Source organism: Oncorhynchus masou, chromosome 2, assembly GCF_036934945.1.
Source record: "Oncorhynchus masou masou isolate Uvic2021 chromosome 2, UVic_Omas_1.1, whole genome shotgun sequence".
Taxonomy (NCBI): domain Eukaryota; kingdom Metazoa; phylum Chordata; class Actinopteri; order Salmoniformes; family Salmonidae; genus Oncorhynchus; species Oncorhynchus masou.
In genome coordinates, this window is record NC_088213.1 from 14,476,706 (window position 1) to 14,498,942 (window position 22,237).

The 22,237-nt window shown below is 47.3% G+C and overlaps 2 protein-coding genes across 2 annotated transcripts in view; both read right to left on the bottom strand.

The window, feature by feature from the left end:
• Positions 1-4,955, bottom strand: part of LOC135552592 (UPF0606 protein KIAA1549L-like) — an 83,181-nt gene extending 78,226 nt beyond the window's left edge. Inside the window, exons 1-2 of the mRNA XM_064984308.1 lie at positions 4,782-4,955; positions 2,876-3,044 (exon numbers count right to left, since the gene is read on the bottom strand). Coding sequence (XP_064840380.1) covers positions 2,876-3,044; positions 4,782-4,955 — 343 coding nt within the window. The remainder of the gene's footprint in view (positions 1-2,875; positions 3,045-4,781) is intronic.
• A 1,668-nt stretch (positions 4,956-6,623) lies between these two features.
• The window catches only part of LOC135552600 (mucin-5AC-like), an 81,570-nt gene continuing 65,956 nt past the window's right edge, over positions 6,624-22,237 (bottom strand). The window contains exons 3-5 of the mRNA XM_064984318.1: positions 21,061-21,486; positions 20,704-20,819; positions 6,624-6,758 (exon numbers count right to left, since the gene is read on the bottom strand). Coding sequence (XP_064840390.1) covers positions 6,624-6,758; positions 20,704-20,819; positions 21,061-21,486 — 677 coding nt within the window. The remainder of the gene's footprint in view (positions 6,759-20,703; positions 20,820-21,060; positions 21,487-22,237) is intronic.

Here is a 22,237-nt window from a genome sequence, read left to right on the forward strand (position 1 = left end):
AAAACTGTAATGAATCTAAACCAACAAGAAACTCCCTCACCTCCCTATAAAACTGTAATATTAAACCAACAAGGGCAAACTCCTCACCTCCCTATAAACTTAATGATGAATCTAAAAACCAACAGGGCAAACTATCTCATCTCTCTCTTTCCCTCTGATGAATCTAAACCAACAAGGCAAACTCTCTCATCTCTCTCTTTCCCTCTGCTGAATCTAAACCAACAAGGCAAACTATCTCATCTCTCTCTTTCCCTCTGATGAATCTAAACCAACAAGGCAAACTCTCTCATCTCTCTCTTTCCCTCTGATGAATCTAAACCAACAAGGCAAACTCTCTCATCTCTCTCTTTCCCTCTGCTGAATCTAAACCAACAAGGCAAACTCTCTCATCTCTCTCTTTCCCTCTGCTGAATCTAAACCAACAAGGCAAACTCTCATCTCTCTCTTTCCCTCTGCTGAATCTAAACCAACAAGGCAAACTCTCTCATCTCTCTCTTTCCCTCTGATGAATCTAAACCAACAAGGCAAACTCTCTCATCTCTCTCTTTCCCTCTGATGAATCTAAACCAACAAGGCAAACTCTCTCATCTCTCTCTTTCCCTCTGCTGAATCTAAACCAACAAGGCAAACTCTCTCATCTCTCTCTTTCCCTCTGCTGAATCTAAACCAACAAGGCAAACTCTCTCATCTCTCTCTCTTTCCCTCTGATGAATCTGCTTCCTGTCTTCAACTCTGTGCTTCTCGCTCCCCTCTGTCTTCCTCTTGTGCTATTTTACTCACTATTCTACACTGCCCCCCCCCCCTCTCTGTGCCCACATTATATGATGCTCATCACTTGATTTATTCACAGCACAAAGTGGAGGGTCAGCGCAACACTCATTAACATTCATGCTTCTTATCTGGCCCATGCTGTCCAATGTAAACCAAGCAGCCATCTGCCGACCCCTTAATGATACAGTAATGATGTTAGCAGATGTACTGTATGTCAGAGCACAGCCCTGTGGCGCAACCCTCTCGTAAACAGGGTCACATGGGTCACCCAAGTGCATCCTGGGTAGTCATGGATCAAGGGTGAGGGGTGACTCCGGTGTGAGTTTCGGAGGAGAAGTATGTGCCGCTCTTCCCAGATGTTTGGAAAACTGTCTGTGATGCAGGGAACGTCTTGGACCAGCGTCTCAGAATGGCATTTCTCTCTGTGCTGATCGGAGTGCATTCGTTTGTTCGTTCTCCCAGTTCAAATGGAGGGAGCAGGCAGACGGTAGACTAGAAGAGTGTACTGGGAACGTTGTTTACTCACACCGTTTCCCTGTGACTGCTCATTCGTCCTTTAACATACACAGCTGCTATAGGGAGGGAACACTGGAGCAGCCTAGTTAGATGTGGCCTGTCCTTACAGAGGAGGAGGAGGAGGCAGGGGGTAGCTGTACCTTAGCATCCAGAGCTTACAGAGAAGGAGGAGGAGGGGGAGGAGGAGGTTAGCTGTACCTTAGCATCCAGAGCTTACAGAGAAGGAGGAGGTGGGGGAGGAGGAGGTTAGCTGTACCTTAGCATCCAGAGCTTACAGAGGAGGAGGAGGCAGGGGGTTAGCTGTACCTTAGCATCCAGAGCTTACAGAGGAGGAGGAGGAGGCTAGCTGTACCTTAGCATCCAGAGCTTACAGAGGAGGAGGAGGAGGAGGCTAGCTGTACCTTAGCATCCAGAGCATACAGAGGAGGAGGCTAGCTGTCCCTTAGCATCCAGAGCATACAGAGGAGGAGGAGGAGGCTAGCTGTACCTTAGCATCCAGAGCATACAGAGGAGGAGGCTAGCTGTGCCTTAGCATCCAGAGCATACAGAGGAGGAGGCTAGCTGTGCCTTAGCATCCAGAGCATACAGAGGAGGAGGAGGAGGCTAGCTGTGCCTTAGCATCCAGAGCATACAGAGGAGGAGGAGGAGGAGCATACAGCTGTGCCTTAGCATCCAGAGCATACAGAGGAAGAGGAGGAGGAGGCTAGCTGTGCCTTAGCATCCAGAGCATACAGAGGAGGAGGAGGAGCTGCTGTCCTTAGCATCCAGAGCTTACAGAGGAGAGGAGGCTAGCTGTACCTTAGCATCCAGAGCTTACAGAGGAGGAGGATGCTAGCTGTACCTTAGCATCCAGAGCATACAGAGGAGGAGGAGGCTAGCTGTCCCTTAGCATCCAGAGCTTACAGAGGAAGAGGAGGAGGAGGAGGCTAGCTGTCCCTTAGCATCCAGAGCATGCAGAGGAGGAGGAGGAGGCTAGCTGTACCTTAGCATCCAGAGCTTACAGAGGAGGAGGAGGAGGACAGAGGAGGAGGAGGAGGAGGCTAGCTGTACCTTAGCATCCAGAGCTTACAGAGGAAGAGGAGGAGGAGGAGGCTAGCTGTACCTTAGCATCCAGAGCTTACAGAGGAGGAGGAGGAGGCTAGCTGTACCTTAGCATTCAGAGCTTACAGTACAGTGACTCAATCATTTAAAAAAATGCATTGTTTGCGAGGGCAACAGTCACGAACATGGCTGAGCAACAGTCACAAACATCCAATTACTCAAAGGGCTGGAGAACGTCACTCGTCCATGTTATTCTATACAAGTCCTTCCAGTACCTCAGTCCTTCTCCTGAAGAGACCCATGCTACTCACTGCTATAAATACCCAGAAAGAAGTGTGTCATGCAGGCTATATGAAACCCACAGGGGTGTCTAGGGAGTAGTATGAAGTTGGCACGTAGACTCTGATCTCAGGTCAGTTTTGTATTTGAATCCCAATAAAGGTAACGGTTAGGATTGGGGGGGTAACCTGATTCTAGATCTGTTTCTGGGGACACTTGATGTGGATCATGAGGATGGAGGGCATCGAGGAGGCACTAGGACACTTACGTTCAGCAATGACCAGCGGTGGGTAGAACAGGAAGTAGCCGACCAGCTCGGCGGTCAGGTGACCCAGGAGGTTAGAGGCGGCGGTGCCGTTGAGAGGGGCGGTCCCGTTCCTCACCATGTAGACCAGAGACACAGCAGGAGAACCCACTGACTGAGAAACACTCAGCATCTAGAGGACAGGGAGATGGAGAGAGGGAGATGGAGAGAGGGAGATGGAGAGAGGGAGATGGAGAGAGGGAGATGGAGAGAGGGAGATGGAGAGAGGGAGATGGAGAGAGGGAGATGGAGAGAGGGAGATGGAGAGAGGGAGATGGAGAGAGGGAGATGGAGAGAGGGAGATGGAGAGAGGGAGATGGAGAGGGAGATGGAGAGAGGGAGGAGGGAGAGGGGGAGATGGAGAGAGGGAGATGGAGAGAGGGAGAGAGGGAGATGGAGAGAGGGAGAGAGGGAGATGGAGATGGCGAGAGGGAGATGGAGAGAGGGAGATGGAGAGAGGGAGATGGAGAGAGGTAGATGGAGAGAGGGAGATGGAGAGAGGAAGATGGAGAGAGGGAGATGGAGAGAGGGAGATGGAGAGAGGGAGATGGAGAGAGGGAGATGGAGAGAGGGGAGAGGGAGAGAGGGAGATGGAGAGAAGGAAGGAGGGAGATGGAGAGAGGGAGATGGCGAGAGGGAGATGGAGAGAGGGAGATGGAGAGAGGGAGAGAGGGAGCTGGAGAGAGGGAGAGAGGGAGATGGAGAGAGGGAGATGAGATAGAGAGGAGAGAGGGAAATAGAGACAAAGTTGCACAACATAATTTCAATTTAGATCAATCTACTTTAATGTTTAATAAGTTACAGAGGAGGTATAAAATGTATTGGCATAATTAGCATAACAAAAATATGCTTAAATCCATGAAGATATTAAAACGGCTGTCAAGAGTGAAACTGTCAAGCCATTCGCCACTGTGCAAGTGTTTATAACGTCAACTACACAAAACCTAAAAACTAAACCTTGACATACATACATAACATAGTGGACATGTTACCACGGCAGCTAGGAAGCTCATTAAAACAACACAAACACTGTCTCCCTAAACACATCAGTTCAGATCAGAGAACAGCTTCTATTTACAATGGCACATGAACAATGCACTTAGGAATGATAATTATGCTCCAGTTATACACAGCTTGCATTTGTCTTTGCTCGTGCCAAACCTCTTCAACTGCAGAGCTGTGTCTGTGGAAACGGTAGGAGCAAAATGCTTTGAGATTTAATCCACACTAACTGTGCCACACATCAAAATGACCAATCGGACGACCCATATTTAGACTCTTTGCATTTGTTTGTACTGAAGTTTAATTTCATAACATCTAAAATAAGCCAAAACAACTCTGCCTGCCCCTGAGCCTGCCCGCCTGACCACTCTGCCTGCCTGCCTGACCACTCTGCCTGCCCCTGAGCCTGCCCCTGAGCCCCTGAACCTTTGCCCTTATTGCTGTATAAACATTGTCACTTCAACACGGTCTGCATCTGGGTCTTACCTTTATCCTGATACAAAAACAATAAATAATTGATCTGTGGTGGGAAGCTTTGATAAGAGTATCTAGAGATTAGGCTATGTGTATACAATACAAAACCATAGAACTGTATTACTGCCCTGCTGGGACCAGTAACAAGGACATCATGAAGAGCAGAAAGACAACATACTGTCTTCACATACTTTCTACTCATACCAAATAGAAGCCATTTACAGACACATTTGGTATACAGGAGGTACCAGGAATCAAACCCACTATCCTGGAGTTGCAAGCACCATGCTCTACCAACTGAGCTACAGAGGACCACGTACACATGAAGTCACCACCTCCACAGGTCACAGGGTTACTGAGTGAGGAGGAGGCCATTGTACTATAATATCTCTACCTGGACAGAGAGTCTGGTGTGGACGTCCAGGACTTTGGCCTGGGCCTCAGAGAACACGTTCTCCAGCCTCTGTTCCATCATCTGCGAGAACCGACAGGAACGCGGGTCATCTCCTGGACCTACGAAGCGCAAAACTGGAACACACAGAGAACACCCATTGAGATCATAGAACATGAAGAGTAACTGTAGATCAATACTCAACCCCATCAATATGAGCTTGTATATGAACACAGAGCAGACGAATGTCCTGCAGCCTCCTTAATAACATGTCTGGTAAATGAACACAGAGCAGACGAATGTCCTGCAGCCTCCTTAATAACATGTCTGATATACGAACACAGAGCCGGCGAATGTCCTGCAGCCTCCTTAATAACATGTCAGGTATGTGAACACAGAGCAGACTAATGTCCTGCAGACTCCTTAATAACATGTCAGGTATATGAACACAGAGCAGACCAATGTCCTGCAGTCTCCTAAATAACATGTCTGGTATATGAACACAGAGCAGACTAATGTCCTGCAGCCTCCTTAATAACATGTCAGGTATGTGAACACAGAGCAGACGAATGTCCTGCAGCCTCCTTAATAACATGTCTGGTATATGAACACAGAGCAGACTAATGTCCTGCAGCCTCCTTAATAACATGTCTGGTATATGAACACAGAGCAGACAAATGTCCTGCAGCCTCCTTAGCAGACAAATGTCCTGCAGCCTCCTTAATAACATGTCTGGTATATGAACACAGGCAGACCAATGTCCTGCAGCCTCCTTAATAACATGTCTGGTATATGAACACAGAGCAGACTAATGTCCTGCAGTCTCCTTAATAACATGTCTGGTATATGAACACAGAGCAGACTAATGTCCTGCAGCCTCCTTAATAACATGTCTGGTATATGAACACAGAGTAGACTAATGTCCTGCAGCCTCCTTAATAACATGTCTGGTATATGAACAGTGCAGACTAATGTCCTGCAGCCTCCTTAATAACATGTCTGGTATATGAACACAGAGCAGACAAATGTCCTGCAGCCTCCTTAATAACATGTCTGGTATATGAACACAGAGCAGATCAATGTCCTGCAGCCTCCTTAATAACATGTCTGGTATATGAACACAGAGCAGACTAATGTCCTGCAGCCTCCTTAATAACATGTCTGGTATATGAACACAGAGCAGACTAATGTCCTGCAGCCTCCTTAATAACATGTCTGGTATATGAACACAGAGCAGACAAATGTCCTGCAGCCTCCTTAATAACATGTCTGGTATATGAACACAGAGCAGACCAATGTCCTGCAGCCTCCTTAATAACATGTCTGGTATATGAACACAGAGCAGACTAATGTCCTGCAGCCTTCTTAATAACATGTCTGGTATATGTCTGGTACACAGAGCAGACTAATGTCCTGCAGCCTTCTTAATAACATGTCTGGTATATGAACACAGAGCAGACTAATGTCCTGCAGCCTCCTTAATAACATGTCTGGTATATGAACACAGAGCAGACTAATGTCCTGCAGCCTCCTTAATAACATGTCTGGTATATGAACACAGAGCAGACTAATGTCCTGCAGCCTTCTTAATAACATGTCTGGTATATGAACACAGAGTAGACTAATGTCCTGCAGCCTCCTTAATAATGTCTGTATATGAACTTGTATAATAACATGTCTGAAAGAAAAACAACATGATCTTAAACATATTCCTGCCATGTCTCCAGTCTAAACCATCAGACCTGTTTTGAGCTGGAGGCTGATAGGGCTGGGTTTCCATGGTGTGGCTGTGTTGGGCAGCGCCGTTTAATAACATGTCTGGGACAAACTGTCGCACGTCACCCATCAGCCTATCCCGGCCGTCCTTAATAACATGTCTGAATGAAGTGCCTCGACCACCACAGAGGGCGGGTACACCATGTCTGCTCCAATTACGTGGTAGCCCACCGTCACGTTGGGAGAGCCAAACACAGTCTCCACCTGAGAACACAGAGGGAAATAGGGATCTGTTATCAGGATCAGTAAGCATGATCGATCATCTAATCAACTGGCTGGTTGTAGAGTTGTAGGAGTGGATGTTTTGACTGCTTGTGAAACAGAAGGATGGTGAGAGAGGGAGAACAAGAGAGTCTCATAGAAAGAGAGAACATGGGAATGGGAACATGGGAACATGGGAATGGGAACAAGGGAATGGGAACATGGGAATGGGAACATGGGAACATGGGAATGGGAACATGGGAATGGGAACATGGGAATGGGAACATGGGAATGGGAACATGGGAACATGGGAATGGGAACATGGGAACATGGGAATGGGAACATGGGAATGGGAACATGGGAACATGGGAATGGGAACATGGGAATGGGAACATGGGAATGGGAACATGGGAACATGGGAATGGGAACATGGGAATGGGAACATGGGAACATGGGAATGGGAACATGGGAACATGGGAATGGGAACATGGGAATGGGAACATGGGAATGGGAACATGGGAACATGGGAATGGGAACATGGGAACATGGAAATGGGAACATGGGAATGGGAGACGGAATGAGAAAGGGAAGCGAAAACAGAGGACAGAGAGTTGTACATTACACAGAGGACAGAGAGTTGTACATTACACAGAGGACAGAGAGTTGTACATTACACAGAGAACAAAGAGTTGTACATTACACAGAGGACAGAGAGTTGTACATTACACAGAGAACAGAGAGTTGTACATTACACAGAGGACAGAGAGTTGTACCTTACACAGAGGACAGAGAGTTGTACATTACACAGAGGACAGAGAGTTGTACATTACACAGAGGACAGAGAGTTGTACATTACACAGAGAACAAAGAGTTGTACATTACACAGAGGACAGAGAGTTGTACATTACACAGAGAACAGAGAGTTGTACATTACACAGAGGACAGAGAGTTGTACCTTACACAGAGGACAGAGAGTTGTACATTACACAGAGGACAGAGAGTTGTACATTACACAGAGGACAGAGTGTTGTACATTACACAGAGGGCAGAGAGTTGTACATTACACAGAGGACAGAGAGTTGTACATTACACAGAGGACAGAGAGTTGTACCTTACACAGAGGACAGAGAGTTGTACATTACACAGAGGACAGAGAGTTGTACATTACACAGAGGACAGAGAGTTGTACATTACACAGAGAACAAAGAGTTGTACATTACACAGAGGACAGAGAGTTGTACATTACACAGAGAACAGAGCGTTGTACATTACACAGAGGACAGAGAGTTGTACCTTACACAGAGGACAGAGAGTTGTACATTACACAGAGGACAGAGAGTTGTACATTACACAGAGGACAGAGAGTTGTACATTACACAGAGGGCAGAGAGTTGTACATTACACAGAGGACAGAGAGTTGTACATTACACAGAGGACAGAGAGTTGTACATTACACAGAGGACAGATAGCTGTAACTACACAGAGGACAGAGAGTTGTACATTACACAGAGGACAGAGAGTTGTACATTACACAGAGGACAGATAGCTGTAACTACACAGAGGACAGAGAGTTGTACATTACACAGAGGACAGAGAGTTGTGTGTGGGAGGTGTGTCTGTTTCTGTGACAGAGAGGGAGAGAGAGAGAGAGAGAGAGAGAGAGAGAGAGAGAGAGAGAGAGAGAGAGAGAGAGAGAGAGAGGTATCGGGAGAGAGGGAGGTATAGAGTGAGAGAGAGCGAGAGAGGGGTAGAGAGAGAGGGGGGGTAGAGAGAGAGAGAGGGAGAGGTAGAGAGTTTGTGTGAGAGAAGTGAAACAGATCAAATCCCTCATCCTTTGATGACAGACAGTACCACACTGAGAGCCCATACAGTCTTGATATTACCATGAGTCGACAGTATTCCCCTCACAATCAAGCCTTGTTATGATCGGACCCATTCACCATCACTCCACCAGCCCAGCCGTTATTCAAAGACTGGGTTTCAGCAAAAGTCGCTGAGTGGTAACGTACCCTCCTAAGTCTATCGGGCCGATGTGAAAGACCATCAATGGATTATCTTGAAGGACTTCAGTCAGTTCAGCATTCCACTCTTTCCACCTCAATGAAAATCTTTCATTTAATGGCCAGAAGCTTTCACTTTGTTACAATAGCTTTCCTCTGGTCTTGCCAAATGAAAGTAATTTAATCTGCTGCTCCTCATCGTTCTTTCCGGCCTTACCCCGCTAGAGCATTCCTAGTAACCATCTCTGCTCTGTAATTAAAAACAAACAAAACATTTTCCCCTGGGACTGAAAATAAATATGTACTCATATTTAGATTAGTGACAACCTAGCTAGCACATTTGGTTCCTTGGAAGTTGTGGGAACATACATGTTGCCAGTTCTGGAAACATACATTTTAAGGTTGCAGGGATGTTCTCAGAACATTCTACTATGGTTCCCTGAAAGTTTTCCTGGTAGGTTTTATCAACATTCTGAGAACAGAAATTATAGTTTATTTGAAGGTAAGTAACTGTTTAGAAATCTAAGCATCGATAGGAGACATGGAAATGCATTTGCTCAGGCATTAATCATGCAAACACATTTATTTTTATGGCACCGCATCAGTGAGATTTGAACCTATGATCTTCTGTTCTCTATGTAGGGAATTAGTCCACTGCACCACCCTAGAATGGAGCTGTGATGCTATGTTTTTTACTCATGCAAAGCAGTTAATTTCAGTCTATTTAAACAGACCCCATTTTAAAGGAAACAAGCACTAAGATCAGGTGTGGCCAAATAGTGTGCACGGCCAACACACTTAACAAGAGAGAATAGAATGAGAACAGAATGAATAGGTTTTAAAATAACATTCTTTAAACGTTAATGATTTCTTTTCGTTTTTTATGGAAAATTTTCTTAATGTTGTGAGAACATGACTTTACATAGAACCATGAGGAAACGTTATGCTGAAGTACTGAAATCCCACAGAAGAACGTTATTTCTTAATTTTCTCTAAACAATTTGAGAACATTACTTGAAATAGAACCATGAGGAAACGTTATGCTGAAGTACTGAAATTCCCACCTCAGAAACATAATGGTTCTCAAAACGTTGTGTGCTAGCTGGGTATCCTGCACCATTCCCAGAGCATTGTGGGGGTTGTATGCAAAATAACCATAGGACAACCACACTCTCACCAAGCTTTAAGAAACATATGGTTCTCAGAACGTTATGTGCTAGCTGGAAAGTTCTACGGTACGAGAGAGAGACAGAGGTAGAGAAAGAGAGGAAAAGAGGTAGAGAAAGAGAGAGAAAAAGAGATTGAGAAAGAACAGAGGAGAGAGAGAGAGAGAGAGAGCCTGGACTTCCTGACGGGCCAACCCCAGGCGGTGAGGGTAGCAACATCACCTCCGCCACACTGACCCTCAACACGGGGGTCCCACAGGGGTGTGTGCTTAGTCACCTCCTGTACTCCCTGTTCACCCACAACTGCGTGGCCATGCACGACTCCAACACAATCATCAAGTTTGCTCACGACACCGCCGGTAGTAGGCCTGATCACCGGCGATGATAAGAAAACCTACAGGGAGGAGGTCAGTGACCTGGCAGTGTGGTGCCGGGACAACAACCTCTCCCTCAACATCAGTCAGACCAAGGAGCTGATGGTGGACTACAGGAGAAAGGGGTGTGAGGACGCCCCCATCCACATCAACGTGGCTGCTGTAAAGTGGGTCTAAAGTTCCTCGGTGTCCAAATACCTAAGGACCTAAATGGTTCACTCACTCCCTCCCTGTAGGCACAGCCGTGAAGAAAGCACAACAGCACCTCTGCCCCCTCAGGAAAAATAAAAGGTTTGGCATGGGCCCTCAAATCCTCAAAAATTCTACAACTGCACCAACTGTTCTGCCTACGGCTATGGAACCCTGACCTGTTCACTGGACGTGCTACCTGTCCCAGACCTGCTGTTTTCAACTCTCTAGAGACAGCAGGAGCAGTAGAGATACTATGAATGATCGGCTATGTAAAGCCAACTGACATTTACTCCTGAGGTGCTGACCTGTTGCACTCTCTACAACCACTTATTATTATTTGACCCTGCTGGTCATCTATGAACATATACAACTATTTGAACATCTTTGCCATGTTCTGTTATAATTTCCACCCGGCACTGGAAGAGGACTGGCCACCCCTCATAGCCTGGTTCCTCTCTAGGTTTCTTCCTAGGTTCTGGCCTTTCTAGGGAGTTTTTCCTAGCCTAACCTTTACAGTCGTGGCCAAAGGTTTTGAGAATGGCACACATATTCATTTTCACAAAGTTTGCTGCTTCAGTGTCTTTAGATATTTTTGTCAGATGTTACTATCGAATACTGAAGTATAATTACAAGGATTTCATAAGTGTCCAAGGCTTTTATTAACAATTATATGAAGTTGATGCAAAGAGTCAATATTTGCATTGTTCATCCTTCTTTTTCAAGACCTCTGCAATCTACACTGGCATGCTGTCAATTAACTTCTGGGCCACATCCTGACTGATGGCAGCCCATTCTTGCATAATCAATGCTTGGAGTTTGTCAGAATTTGTGGTGTTTTGTTTGTCCACCCGCCTCTTGAGGATTGACCACAAGTTCTCAATGGGATTAAGGTCTGGGGAGTTTCCTGGCCATGAACACAAAATATCGATGTTTTGTTCCCCGATCCACTTAGTTATCACCTTTGCCTTATGCCAAGGTGCTCCATCATGCTGGAAAAGGCTATGTTCATCACCGAACTGTTCCTGGATGGTTGGAAGAAGTTGCTCTCGGAGGATGTGTTGGTACCATTCTTATTCATGGCTGTGTCCTTAGGCAAAATTGTGAGTGAGCCCACTCCCTTGGCTGAGAAGCAACCCCACACATGAATGGTCTCAGGATGCTCCCCTTGTCTTCTCCGGACAAGCTTTTTCCTGATGCCCTAAACAATCGGAAAGGGGATTCATAAGAGAAAATGACATTACCCCAGTCCTCAGCAGTCCAATCCCTGTACTTTTTGCAGAATATCAGTCTGTCCCTGATGTTTTTCCTGGAGAGAAGTGGCTTCTTTGCTGCCTTTCTTGACACCAGGCCATCCTCCAAAAGTCTTCGCCTCACTGTGCGTGCAGATGCACTCACACCTGCCTGCTGCCATTCCTGAGCAAGCTCTATACTGGTAGTGCCCCGATCCCGCAGCTGAATCAACTTTAGGAGACAGTCCTGGCACTTGCTGGATTTTCTTGGGCGCCCTGAAGCCTTCTTCACAACAATTGAATCGCTCTCCTTGAAGTTCTTGATGATCCGATAAATGGTAGATTTAGGTGCAATCACACTGGCAGCAATATCCTTGTCTGTGAAGCCCTTTTTGTGCAAAGCAATGATGACAGCACTTGTTTCGCATGGTTGACAGTTGACAATTGTGTAGCCTAGAGCGATTTTCTAGGTTAGCTAGCCAGCTATTGTCGTTCTTTTAAAGTAACGTAACGCAATTAACCTGCTAGCTAGCCAGCTAGCCCCCGAATAGCAGCACTGTAGAAACTATTACACTCGACGGAACGACTTGATTAGTGTAGTGTCAACATCGCAGCCACTACCAGCTAGCCTACTCCAGCAGTACTGTATCATTTCAATCATTTTAGTCAATAAGATTCTTGCTACGTAAGCTTAACTTTCTGAACATTCGAGACGTGTAGTCCACTTGTCATTCCAATCTCCTTTGCATTAGCGTAGCCTCTTCTGTACCCTGTTAACTATGTGTCTATCTATCCCTGTTCTCTCCTCTCTGCACAGACCATACAAACGCTCCACACCGCGTAGCCGCGGCCACCCTAATCTGGTGGTCCCAGCGCGCACGACCCACGTGGAGTTCCTGGTCTCCGGTAGCCTCTGGAACTGCCGATCTGCGGCCAACAAGGCAGAGTTCATCTCAGCCTATGCCTCCCTCCAGTCCCTCGACTTCCTGGCACTGACGGAAACATGGATCACCACAGATAACACTGCTACTCCTACTGCTCTCTCTTCGTCCGCCCACGTGTTCTCGCACACCCCGAGAGCTTCTGGTCAGCGGGGTGGTGGCACCGGGATCCTCATCTCTCCCAAGTGGTCATTCTCTCTCTCCCCCTTACCCATCTGTCTATCGCCTCCTTTGAATTCCATGCTGTCACAGTTACCAGCCCTTTCAAGCTTAACATCCTTATCATTTATCGCCCTCCAGGTTCCCTCGGAGAGTTCATCAATGAGCTTGATGCCTTGATAAGCTCCTTTCCTGAGGACGGCTCACCTCTCACAGTCCTGGGCGACTTTAACCTCCCCACGTCTACCTTTGACTCATTCCTCTCTGCCTCCTTCTTTCCACTCCTCTCCTCTTTTGACCTCACCCTCTCACCTTCCCCCCTACTCACAAGGCAGGCAATACGCTCGACCTCATCTTTACTAGATGCTGTTCTTCCACTAACCTCACTGCAACTCCCCTCCAAGTCTCCGACCACTACCTTGTATCCTTTTCCCTCTCGCTCTCATCCAACACTTCCCACACTGCCCCTACTCGGATGGTATCGCGCCGTCCCAACCTTCGCTCTCTCTCCCCGCTACTCTTTCCTCTTCCATCCTATCATCTCTTCCCTCTGCTCATACCTTCTCAACCTTTCTCCTGATTCTGCCTCCTCAACCCTCCTCACTTCCCTTTCTGCATCCTTTGACTCTCTATGTTCCCTATCCTCCAGGCCGGCTCGGTCCTCCCCTCCCGCTCCGTGGCTCGATGACTCATTGCGTAGAGCTCACAGAACAGAGCTCCGGGCAGCCGAGCGGAAATGGAGGAAAACTCGCCTCCCCTGCGGACCTGGCATCCTTTCACTCCCTCCTCTCTACATTTTCCTCCTCTGTCTCTGCTGCTAAAGCCACTTTCTACCACTCTAAATTCCAAGCATCTGCCTCTAACCCTAGGAAGCTCTTTGCCACCTTCTCCTCCCTCCTGAATCCTCCTCCCCCTCCCCCTCCTCCCTCTCTGCAGATGACTTCGTCAACCATTTTGAAAAGAAGGTCGACGACATCCGATCCTCGTTTGCTAAGTCAAACGACACCGCTGGTTCTGCTCACACTGCCCTACCCTGTGCTCTGACCTCTTTCTCCCCTCTCTCTCCAGATGAAATCTCGCTTCTTGTGACGGCCGGCCGCCCAACAACCTGCCCGCTCGACCCTATCCCCTCCTCTCTTCTCCAGACCATTTCCGGGGACCTTCTCCCTTACCTCACCTCGCTCATCAACTCATCCCTGACCGCTGGCTACGTCCCTTCCGTCTTCAAGAGAGCGAGAGTTGCACCCCTTCTGAAAAAACCTACACTCGATCCCTCCGATGTCAACAACTACAGACCAGTATCCCTTCTTTCTTTTCTCTCCAAAACTCTTGAACGTGCCGTCCTTGGCCAGCTCTCCCGCTATCTCTCTCAGAATGACCTTCTTGATCCAAATCAGTCAGGTTTCAAGACTAGTCATTCAACTGAGACTGCTCTTCTCTGCATCACGGAGGCGCTCCGCACTGCTAAAGCTAACTCTCTCTCCTCTGCTCTCATCCTTCTAGACCTATCAACTGCCTTCGATACTGTGAACCATCAGATCCTCCTCTCCACCCTCTCCGAGTTGGGCATCTCCGGCGCGGCCCACGCTTGGATTGCGTCCTACCTGACAGGTCGCTCCTACCAGGTGGCGTGGCGAGAATCTGTCTCCTCGCCACGCGCTCGCACCACTGGTGTCCCCCAGGGCTCTGTTCTGGGCCCTCTCCTATTCTCGCTATACACCAAGTCACTTGGCTCTGTCATAACCTCACATGGTCTCTCCTATCATTGCTATGCAGACGACACACAATTAATCTTCTCCTTTCCCCCTTCTGATGACCAGGTGGCGAATCGCATCTCTGCATGTCTGGCAGACATATCAGTGTGGATGACGGATCACCACCTCAAGCTGAACCTCGGCAAGACGGAGCTGCTCTTCCTCCCGGGGAAGGACTGCCCGTTCCATGATCTCGCCATCACGGTTGACAACTCCATTGTGTCCTCCTCCCAGAGCGCTAAGAACCTTGGCGTGATCCTGGACAACACCCTGTCGTTCTCAACCAACATCATGGCAGTGGCCCGTTCCTGTAGGTTCATGCTCTACAACATCCGCAGAGTACGACCCTGCCTCACACAGGAAGCGGCGCAGGTCCTAATCCAGGCACTTGTCATCTCCCGTCTGGATTACTGCAACTCGCTGTTGGCTGGGCTCCCTGCCTGTGCCATTAAACCCCTACAACTCATCCAGAACGCCGCAGCCCGTCTGGTGTTCAACCTTCCCAAGTTCTCTCACGTCACCCCGCTCCTCCGCTCTCTCCACTGGCTTCCAGTTGAAGCTCGCATCCGCTACAAGACCATGGTGCTTGCCTACGGAGCTGTGAGGGGAACGGCACCGCAGTACCTCCAGGCTCTGATCAGGCCCTACACCCAAGCAAGGGCACTGCGTTCATCCACCTCTGGCCTGCTCGCCTCCCTACCATTGAGGAAGTACAGTTCCCGCTCAGCCCAGTCAAACTGTTCGCTGCTCTGGCCCCCAATGGTGGAACAAACTCCCTCACGACGCCAGGACAGCGGAGTCAATCACCACCTTCCGGAGACACCTGAAACCCCACCTCTTCAAGGAATACCTAGGATAGGATAAGTAATCCTTCACCACCCCCCCTCTCCTTAATGATTTAGATGCACTATTGTAAAGTGGCTGTTCCACTGGATGTCAGAAGGTGAATTCACCAATTTGTAAGTCGCTCTGGATAAGAGCGTCTGCTAAATGACTTAAATGTAATGTATGTAAATGTAAGAACAATGATTCCAAGCACCACCCTCCTTTGGAAGCTTCCAGTCTGTTATTTGAACTCAATCAGCATGACAGAGTGATCTCCAGCATTGTCCTCGTCAACACTCACATCTGTGTTAACGAGAGAATCACTGACATGATGTCACCTGGTCCTTTTGTGGCAGGGCTGAAATGCAGTGGAAATGTTTTTGGGGGATTCAGTTCATTTGTATGGCAAAGAGGACTTTGCAATTAATTGCAATTCATCTGATCACTCATAACATTCTGGAGTATATGCAAATTGCCATCATACAAACTGAGGCAGCAGACTTTGGAAAAATGTATATTTGTGTCATTCTCAAAACTTTTGGCCACGACTGTATAAAAGGCGGTGTGAAAGGAAGGCCCGGAAAATCGGTAGACTCCAGCCACCCAAGCCACAGACTGTTCTCTCCGCACAGCAAGCGGTACCGGTGCATCAAGTCTGACACCAAGAGGCTCCTGAACAGCTTCTATCCCCAAGCCATAAGGGTTGTTAAATAGCTAAAAGAGTAGCTACATGGACTATCTGAGTTGACCCTTGGACTTGACTTGTATTTTTTCCCCGTTTCTATGCACAATCACAGGACTGATAAAACACACATACAATCATCATTACGCTGCTGCTACTCTGTTTCTCATAACGTCATCTCACAGTCAACTGCGTTTATTTCAGAAAACCTAACGTGTACATATTTGTATGAACATAACCAGATTCAACAACTGAGACATAAACTGAACAAGTTCCACAGACATGTGACTAACAGAAATGGAATAATGTGTCCTTGAACAAAGGGGGGATCAAAATCCAAAGTAACAGTATCAGTATATGGTGTGGCCACCAGCTGCATTAGGTACTGCATTGCATCTCCTCCTCATGGACTGCACCAGATTTGCCAGTTCTTGCTGTGTGATGTTACCCCACTCTTCCACCAAGATACCTGCAAGTTCCCGGACATTTCTGGGGGGAATGGCCCTAGCCCTCACCCTCCGATCTAACAGGTCGCCGAAGTGTTCAATGGGATTGAGATCTGGGGTCTTTGCTCGACATGGCAGAACACTGACATTGCTGTCTTGCAGGAAATCGTGCACAGAACGAGCAGTATGGCTGGGGGCATTGTCATGCAGGAGGGTCATGTCAGGATGAGCCTGCAGGAAGGGTACAACATGAGAGAGGAGGATGTCTTCCCTGTAATGCACAGGGTTGAGATTGCCTGCAATGACAACAAGCTCAGTCCGATGATGCTGTGACACACTGCCCCAGATCATGATGGACCCTCCACCTCCAAATCGATCCCACTCCAGAGTACAGGCCTCGGTGTAACGATCATTCCTTCGACAGTAAACACAAATTCGACCATCACCCCTGGTGAGACAAAACTGCAATTCGTCAGTGAAAAGCACTTTTTGCTAGTCCTGTCTGGTCCAGCGACAATGGGTTTGTGCCCATTGTTGCCAGTGATGTCTGGTGAGGACCTGCCTTTCAACAGGACTACAAGCCCTCAGTCCAGCCTGTCTCAGCTTATTGAGGACAGTCTGAGCACTGATGGAGGGATTGTGCGTTCCTGGTGTAACTCAGACAGTTGTTGTTGCATCCTGTACCTGTCCCGCAGGTGTGATGTTCGGATGTACCAATCCTGTGTAGGTGTTGTTACACGTGGTCTGCCACTGCGAGGATGATCAGCAAGTCCGTCCTGACTGCCTGTAGCGCTGTCTTAGGTGTCTCACAGTACGGGCATTGCAATTTATTGCCCTGGACACATTTGCAGTCCTCATGGCTCCTTGCAGCATGCCTAAGGCACGTTCACGCAGATGAGCAGGGACCCTGGGCATCTTTCTTTTGGTGTTTTTCAGAGTCAGTAGAAAGACCTCTTTAGTGTCCTACGTTTTCATAACTGTGACCTTAATTGCCTACCTTCTGTAGGCTGTTAGTGTCTTAACGATCGTTCCATAGGTGCATGTTCGTGAATTGTTTATGGTTCATTGAACAAGCATGGGAAACAGTGTTTAAACCCTTTACAATGAAAATCTGTGAAGTTATTTGGATTTTTACTAATTATCTTTAAAAGACAGGGTCCTGAAAAAGGAAAATTTTTCCACCATAATATGCAAATTAATGAATTAAAAATCCTACAATGTGATTTTCTGGATTTTTTTTCTCATTTTGTCTGTCATAGTTGAAGTGTACCTATGATGAAAATTACAGGCCTCTCTCATCTTTTTAAGTGGGAGAACTTGCACAATTGGTGGCTGACTAAATACTTTTTTGCCCCACTGTAGCGTCGTACTTTCTCCTGTTCTTCTTCTTTCTTCTTTTTTATTTATTGTCTGTGATTGTTGGAGCTTATGTTAGTTTAGTGCTCAGTGCATTGATTGATTTAGTACCGTATCGTTGGGTTTGGAAGAAAGGCATTTCACTACACTTGTGCAAGTGACATTAAACTTCAAACTTAAGAGACAGAGAGAGAGACAGAGAGAGAGAAACATGAGACCTGCAGTACCACATGCCTATGACTCCTGAAGGTTCCTATGACCTTCACATTGGTATCAGACCCACTTCATTCAGGGAAATAATATTCTACACAGTCCCACTGCACCTGAAAACACACACATACACAAACACAAGCACACTCATCAGAAGGTACTCAGACCCAGTGGAATCTGTGTGGAGACAAACACTCTGTCTGTTACACAGGGATCACATTGCTGCTCCATTCATCTCCAGGCCATATTAGAAACGCATGTTGCTTTTTAGTACCAAATTCATTTCCAGACATTGAAAGGGGTAATTTCTCATGGATGTGCATTTACATAAAACATGCTCTCCTCTCACACACACACACACACACACACACACACACACACACACACACACACACACACACACACACACACACACACACACACACACACACACACACACACACACACACACTCCCCGCTGCCACTGTGTCTCAGTAGTCTCTCTTATCATAACCAAGAGGTCCTCCTGATCCAAAGCCACATTGAGTGGCGGTATTACAGGCTTATTGGGAAGGAGAATGATTCTGGCAAGAAGAGCGGTGACTGTTTAATCCACAGACAGGCGGTTATTGTGTTGTATAGATGTGTCCATATCATCACTGAAAAGAAACGGTGAGCTTTTCAAACCCGGTGGCTGTACGGCTGTATTGAACCTGAACCTGGTAGCAACGTGTTTTGGGGGAAAATATTGCTCCTTTTGCTGACAGTTTGGAATGACATGGTTCTGCATTAAATAAAGACAACACTCAACATCACACAGCTGAATATCATATCCTATGATCATGCTGTCAATCAAAACAGAGGAGGAGAGAGGAGAGTTCTGTTGTTAGACTTCTCCAGGTAACTTGGTAACCAGTGGTGACTGAACAGGGCCCCTGGTTCAATCAGAGGAGAGTACTGTGTTGTTAGACTTCTCCAGGTAACTTGGTAACCAGTGGTGACTGAACAGGGCCCCTGGTTCAATCAGAACAGGGCCCTGGTTCAATCAGAGGAGAGTACTGTGTTGTTAGACTTCTCCAGGTAACTTGGTAACCAGTGGTGACTGAACAGGGCCCCTGGTTCAATCAGAGGAGAGTACTGTGTTGTTAGACTTCTCCAGGTAACTTGGTAACCAGTGGTGACTGAACAGGGCCCCTGGTTCAATCAGAGGAGAGTACTGTGTTGTTAGACTTCTCCAGGTAACTTGGTAACCAGTGGTGACTGAGCAGGGCCCTTGGTTTCTCACCTGGGGTCACAGTTTGCTGTCTTATCTGGTTTTCATCTTGGTGCAGTCCCTAGGATGTGACATCACGACCCCATACCTTCAGGGACATATTCTGTCAGCCTAATTTCTAAATGAATCCTCATTGCTCCTCACAGTTAACCTACATGAGGATCCCTGTATGGTCCTTCCTTATTCATGGAGATCTGCTTCTTTAGGTAACATGCTGTTATTTCAGCTGCTATATCCTCAGATGTGTGAGGTGGGCGTTTTGCCCAGTCTTTAAGGTGTTTTGCCTTAGTCCCTGAGTACAGGTTTTGGCCAAGTAAGTACATTTTTCCGCACACAAACAACGACTACATCTCCTCTGCCCAGACCCGCGTCCTCTATCTTAACACACATCCCCTAACGTAGCAGGCGTAAGAGAAACACCTGGAACTAGATCCCATACAGTCTGTTTAACCAATCCAGTAAATGTGGAGGAGGAGTTATGTCGCCCTGCGGTCACCTTGTTAACGTCCAAAAGCAGAAGTCAGGTCACAGGCTCTCATTTTTAATTTCCCCTGAAAACCAGGACATCCAGTTGTTGAGGACTCAGCAGAGGCTACACCACACATGAAAGACAGCGAGAGAGAGAGAGAGAGAGAGAGAGAGAGAGAGAGAGAGAGAGAGAGAGAGAGAGAGAGAGAGAGAGAGAGAGTGATATAGAGAGACAAAGACAGAGAGAGAGAGAGAGAGAGAGAGAGAGAGAGAGAGTGTGATATAGAGAGACAGAGACAAAGACAGAGAGAGAGAGTGATATAGAGAGACAGAGAAAGACAGAGAGAGAGAGAGAGAGAGAGAGAGAGATATAGAGAGACAAAGACAGAGAGAGAGAGAGAGAGAGAGAGAGAGGGCGTGATATAGAGAGACAGAGACAAAGACGGAGAGGGAGAGAGAGAGAGAGAGAGAGAGAGAGAGAGAGAGAGCAGGAGAGAGAAGACGAGCAGGAGAGAGATATAGAGAGAGAGACAAAGACAGAGAGAGATATAGAGAGAGAGACAAAGACAGAGAGAGAGAGACAGAGAGACAGAGAGAGAGAGAGAGAGAGAGAGAGAGTGAGATAGAGAGACAGAGACAAAGACAGAGACAGAGACAAAGACAGAGAGAGAGATAGAGAGACAGATAGAGACAAAGACAGACAGAGAGAGAGAGAGAGAGAGAGAGAGAGATATATATATATATATATATATATATATAGAGAGAGAGAGAGAGAGAGAGAGAGAGAGAGAGAGAGAGAGAGAGAGAGAGAGTGATATAGAGAGACAGAGACAAAGACGGAGAGAGAGAGAGATACATACAGAGAAAGAGAGAGTAGGTGTGAGTCCTACTGACCTGAGCCTGGGCAGTGGTGTCATTCAGAGCTCTACTCAGAGCCTGGGTCAGCCCTCTACGCAGGTTCTGTCTCTGGATGCTGTCCAGGCGGTTCCTTCTCACATGGATGGTCAGAACTGTAGAGACAAAAATATGAGAGGGTGAGAGAGAGGGGGTGGGAGAGAGAGAGAGAGAGAGAGAGAGAGAGGGGGAGGCAGGGAAGAGAAGAGAGAGGGAAGGCATATTCTATTTGGAAAATAGAACTATATATAGTCAACTATATATCTGTGTATTTACAACCATAACCCCAACTACGACCAACAATGTAACAACCTGTTGAGAAAAGGTTCATGGCATTCTTTTTTCTGTGTCTCTTACTTGTTTTAACCCAGATCTTCTCTGTGACGTTGCACTGCCGGGGTGGAGCCTCCGTGGTGGTGGTGAAGGGGAACGGGGTGGTCGTCCCTCTGGGTTTGGTCTTTGGGATTGGAGGTGACAGTGTTCTCCTGGAGGCTGGAGCGTCCGTGGTGGTGGTGGTTCTGCGTGTTGTTGTTGTGGTTGGGCTCTCTGTGATTGGCTGTGTTGTGGTTGAAGCTATGGTTGTGGTGGTCACGGTCGTGAGCTGTAGGGATGCAGTTGTTGTGTCCTCTCGAGGGGTCAAAGGTGACACCTGTGATGTTGTGAGTGCAGGCCTGTCGGCTAAGGTGAGGTTCCCTGTTTGGGATAATCTGGTGTCGTTGTCTTTGTGGAAATTAACCCCTGTCTCTCTGGATGTTCCCACAGTTAACTCCTCCATCGCTGTCTCTGTAACAAGAACAGAAGTCACACTCACTTCCTCTGAGAGATGGGAGGGGAATGATGATGTCACACTGGATGCCAGGGCAATTAATGATGATGTAACACCACGAGACATGAGTGCGGAGGAAGATGACATACCAGTGGACAAGTGGACAGTGGATGATGATGTCACGCTGGATGCCAGGGAGCTGGGTGACGAAGTCACACCATGGGACATGAGGGCAGAGGATGATGATGTAAGAGCAGGTGACAAAAGGGCAGAGGGTGATGACGTCATACCAGTGGAGGGGAAGACACTTGATGGGGATGGTGACATCACACTCAACCCAGAAGTGGATGATGATGTTGAATAAGAACGTTCCATGGAGAGGGAGGACAGACTGGGAGCTGTGGTGGGACTGGTCACACTGGTGATGTGAGATTGGTGTGACACGATGGATGATGACGATGTCATTGATAACAAGGCGGAAGATGATGAAGACAATGGTGATGAAGATGATAGTGAAGATGGTGATGAAGATGATGGTGATGACGATGGTGAGGATGATAATGATGATGAGGGTGATGATGGCAAGTCTACTTGTACGTTCATTGTTGAGTTAGTATGTCCCGTATCCATAATGACATGTTCATGGGGTGCAGGGGTATTCAGAACTGAAATAGTGACAGACTCCGAAGTGCTAACACTTACATTCATCTCAGACGCTGTATACTTGTTATGATGGGCAGATGAGAGGTAGATGATGGCTGAAATAGT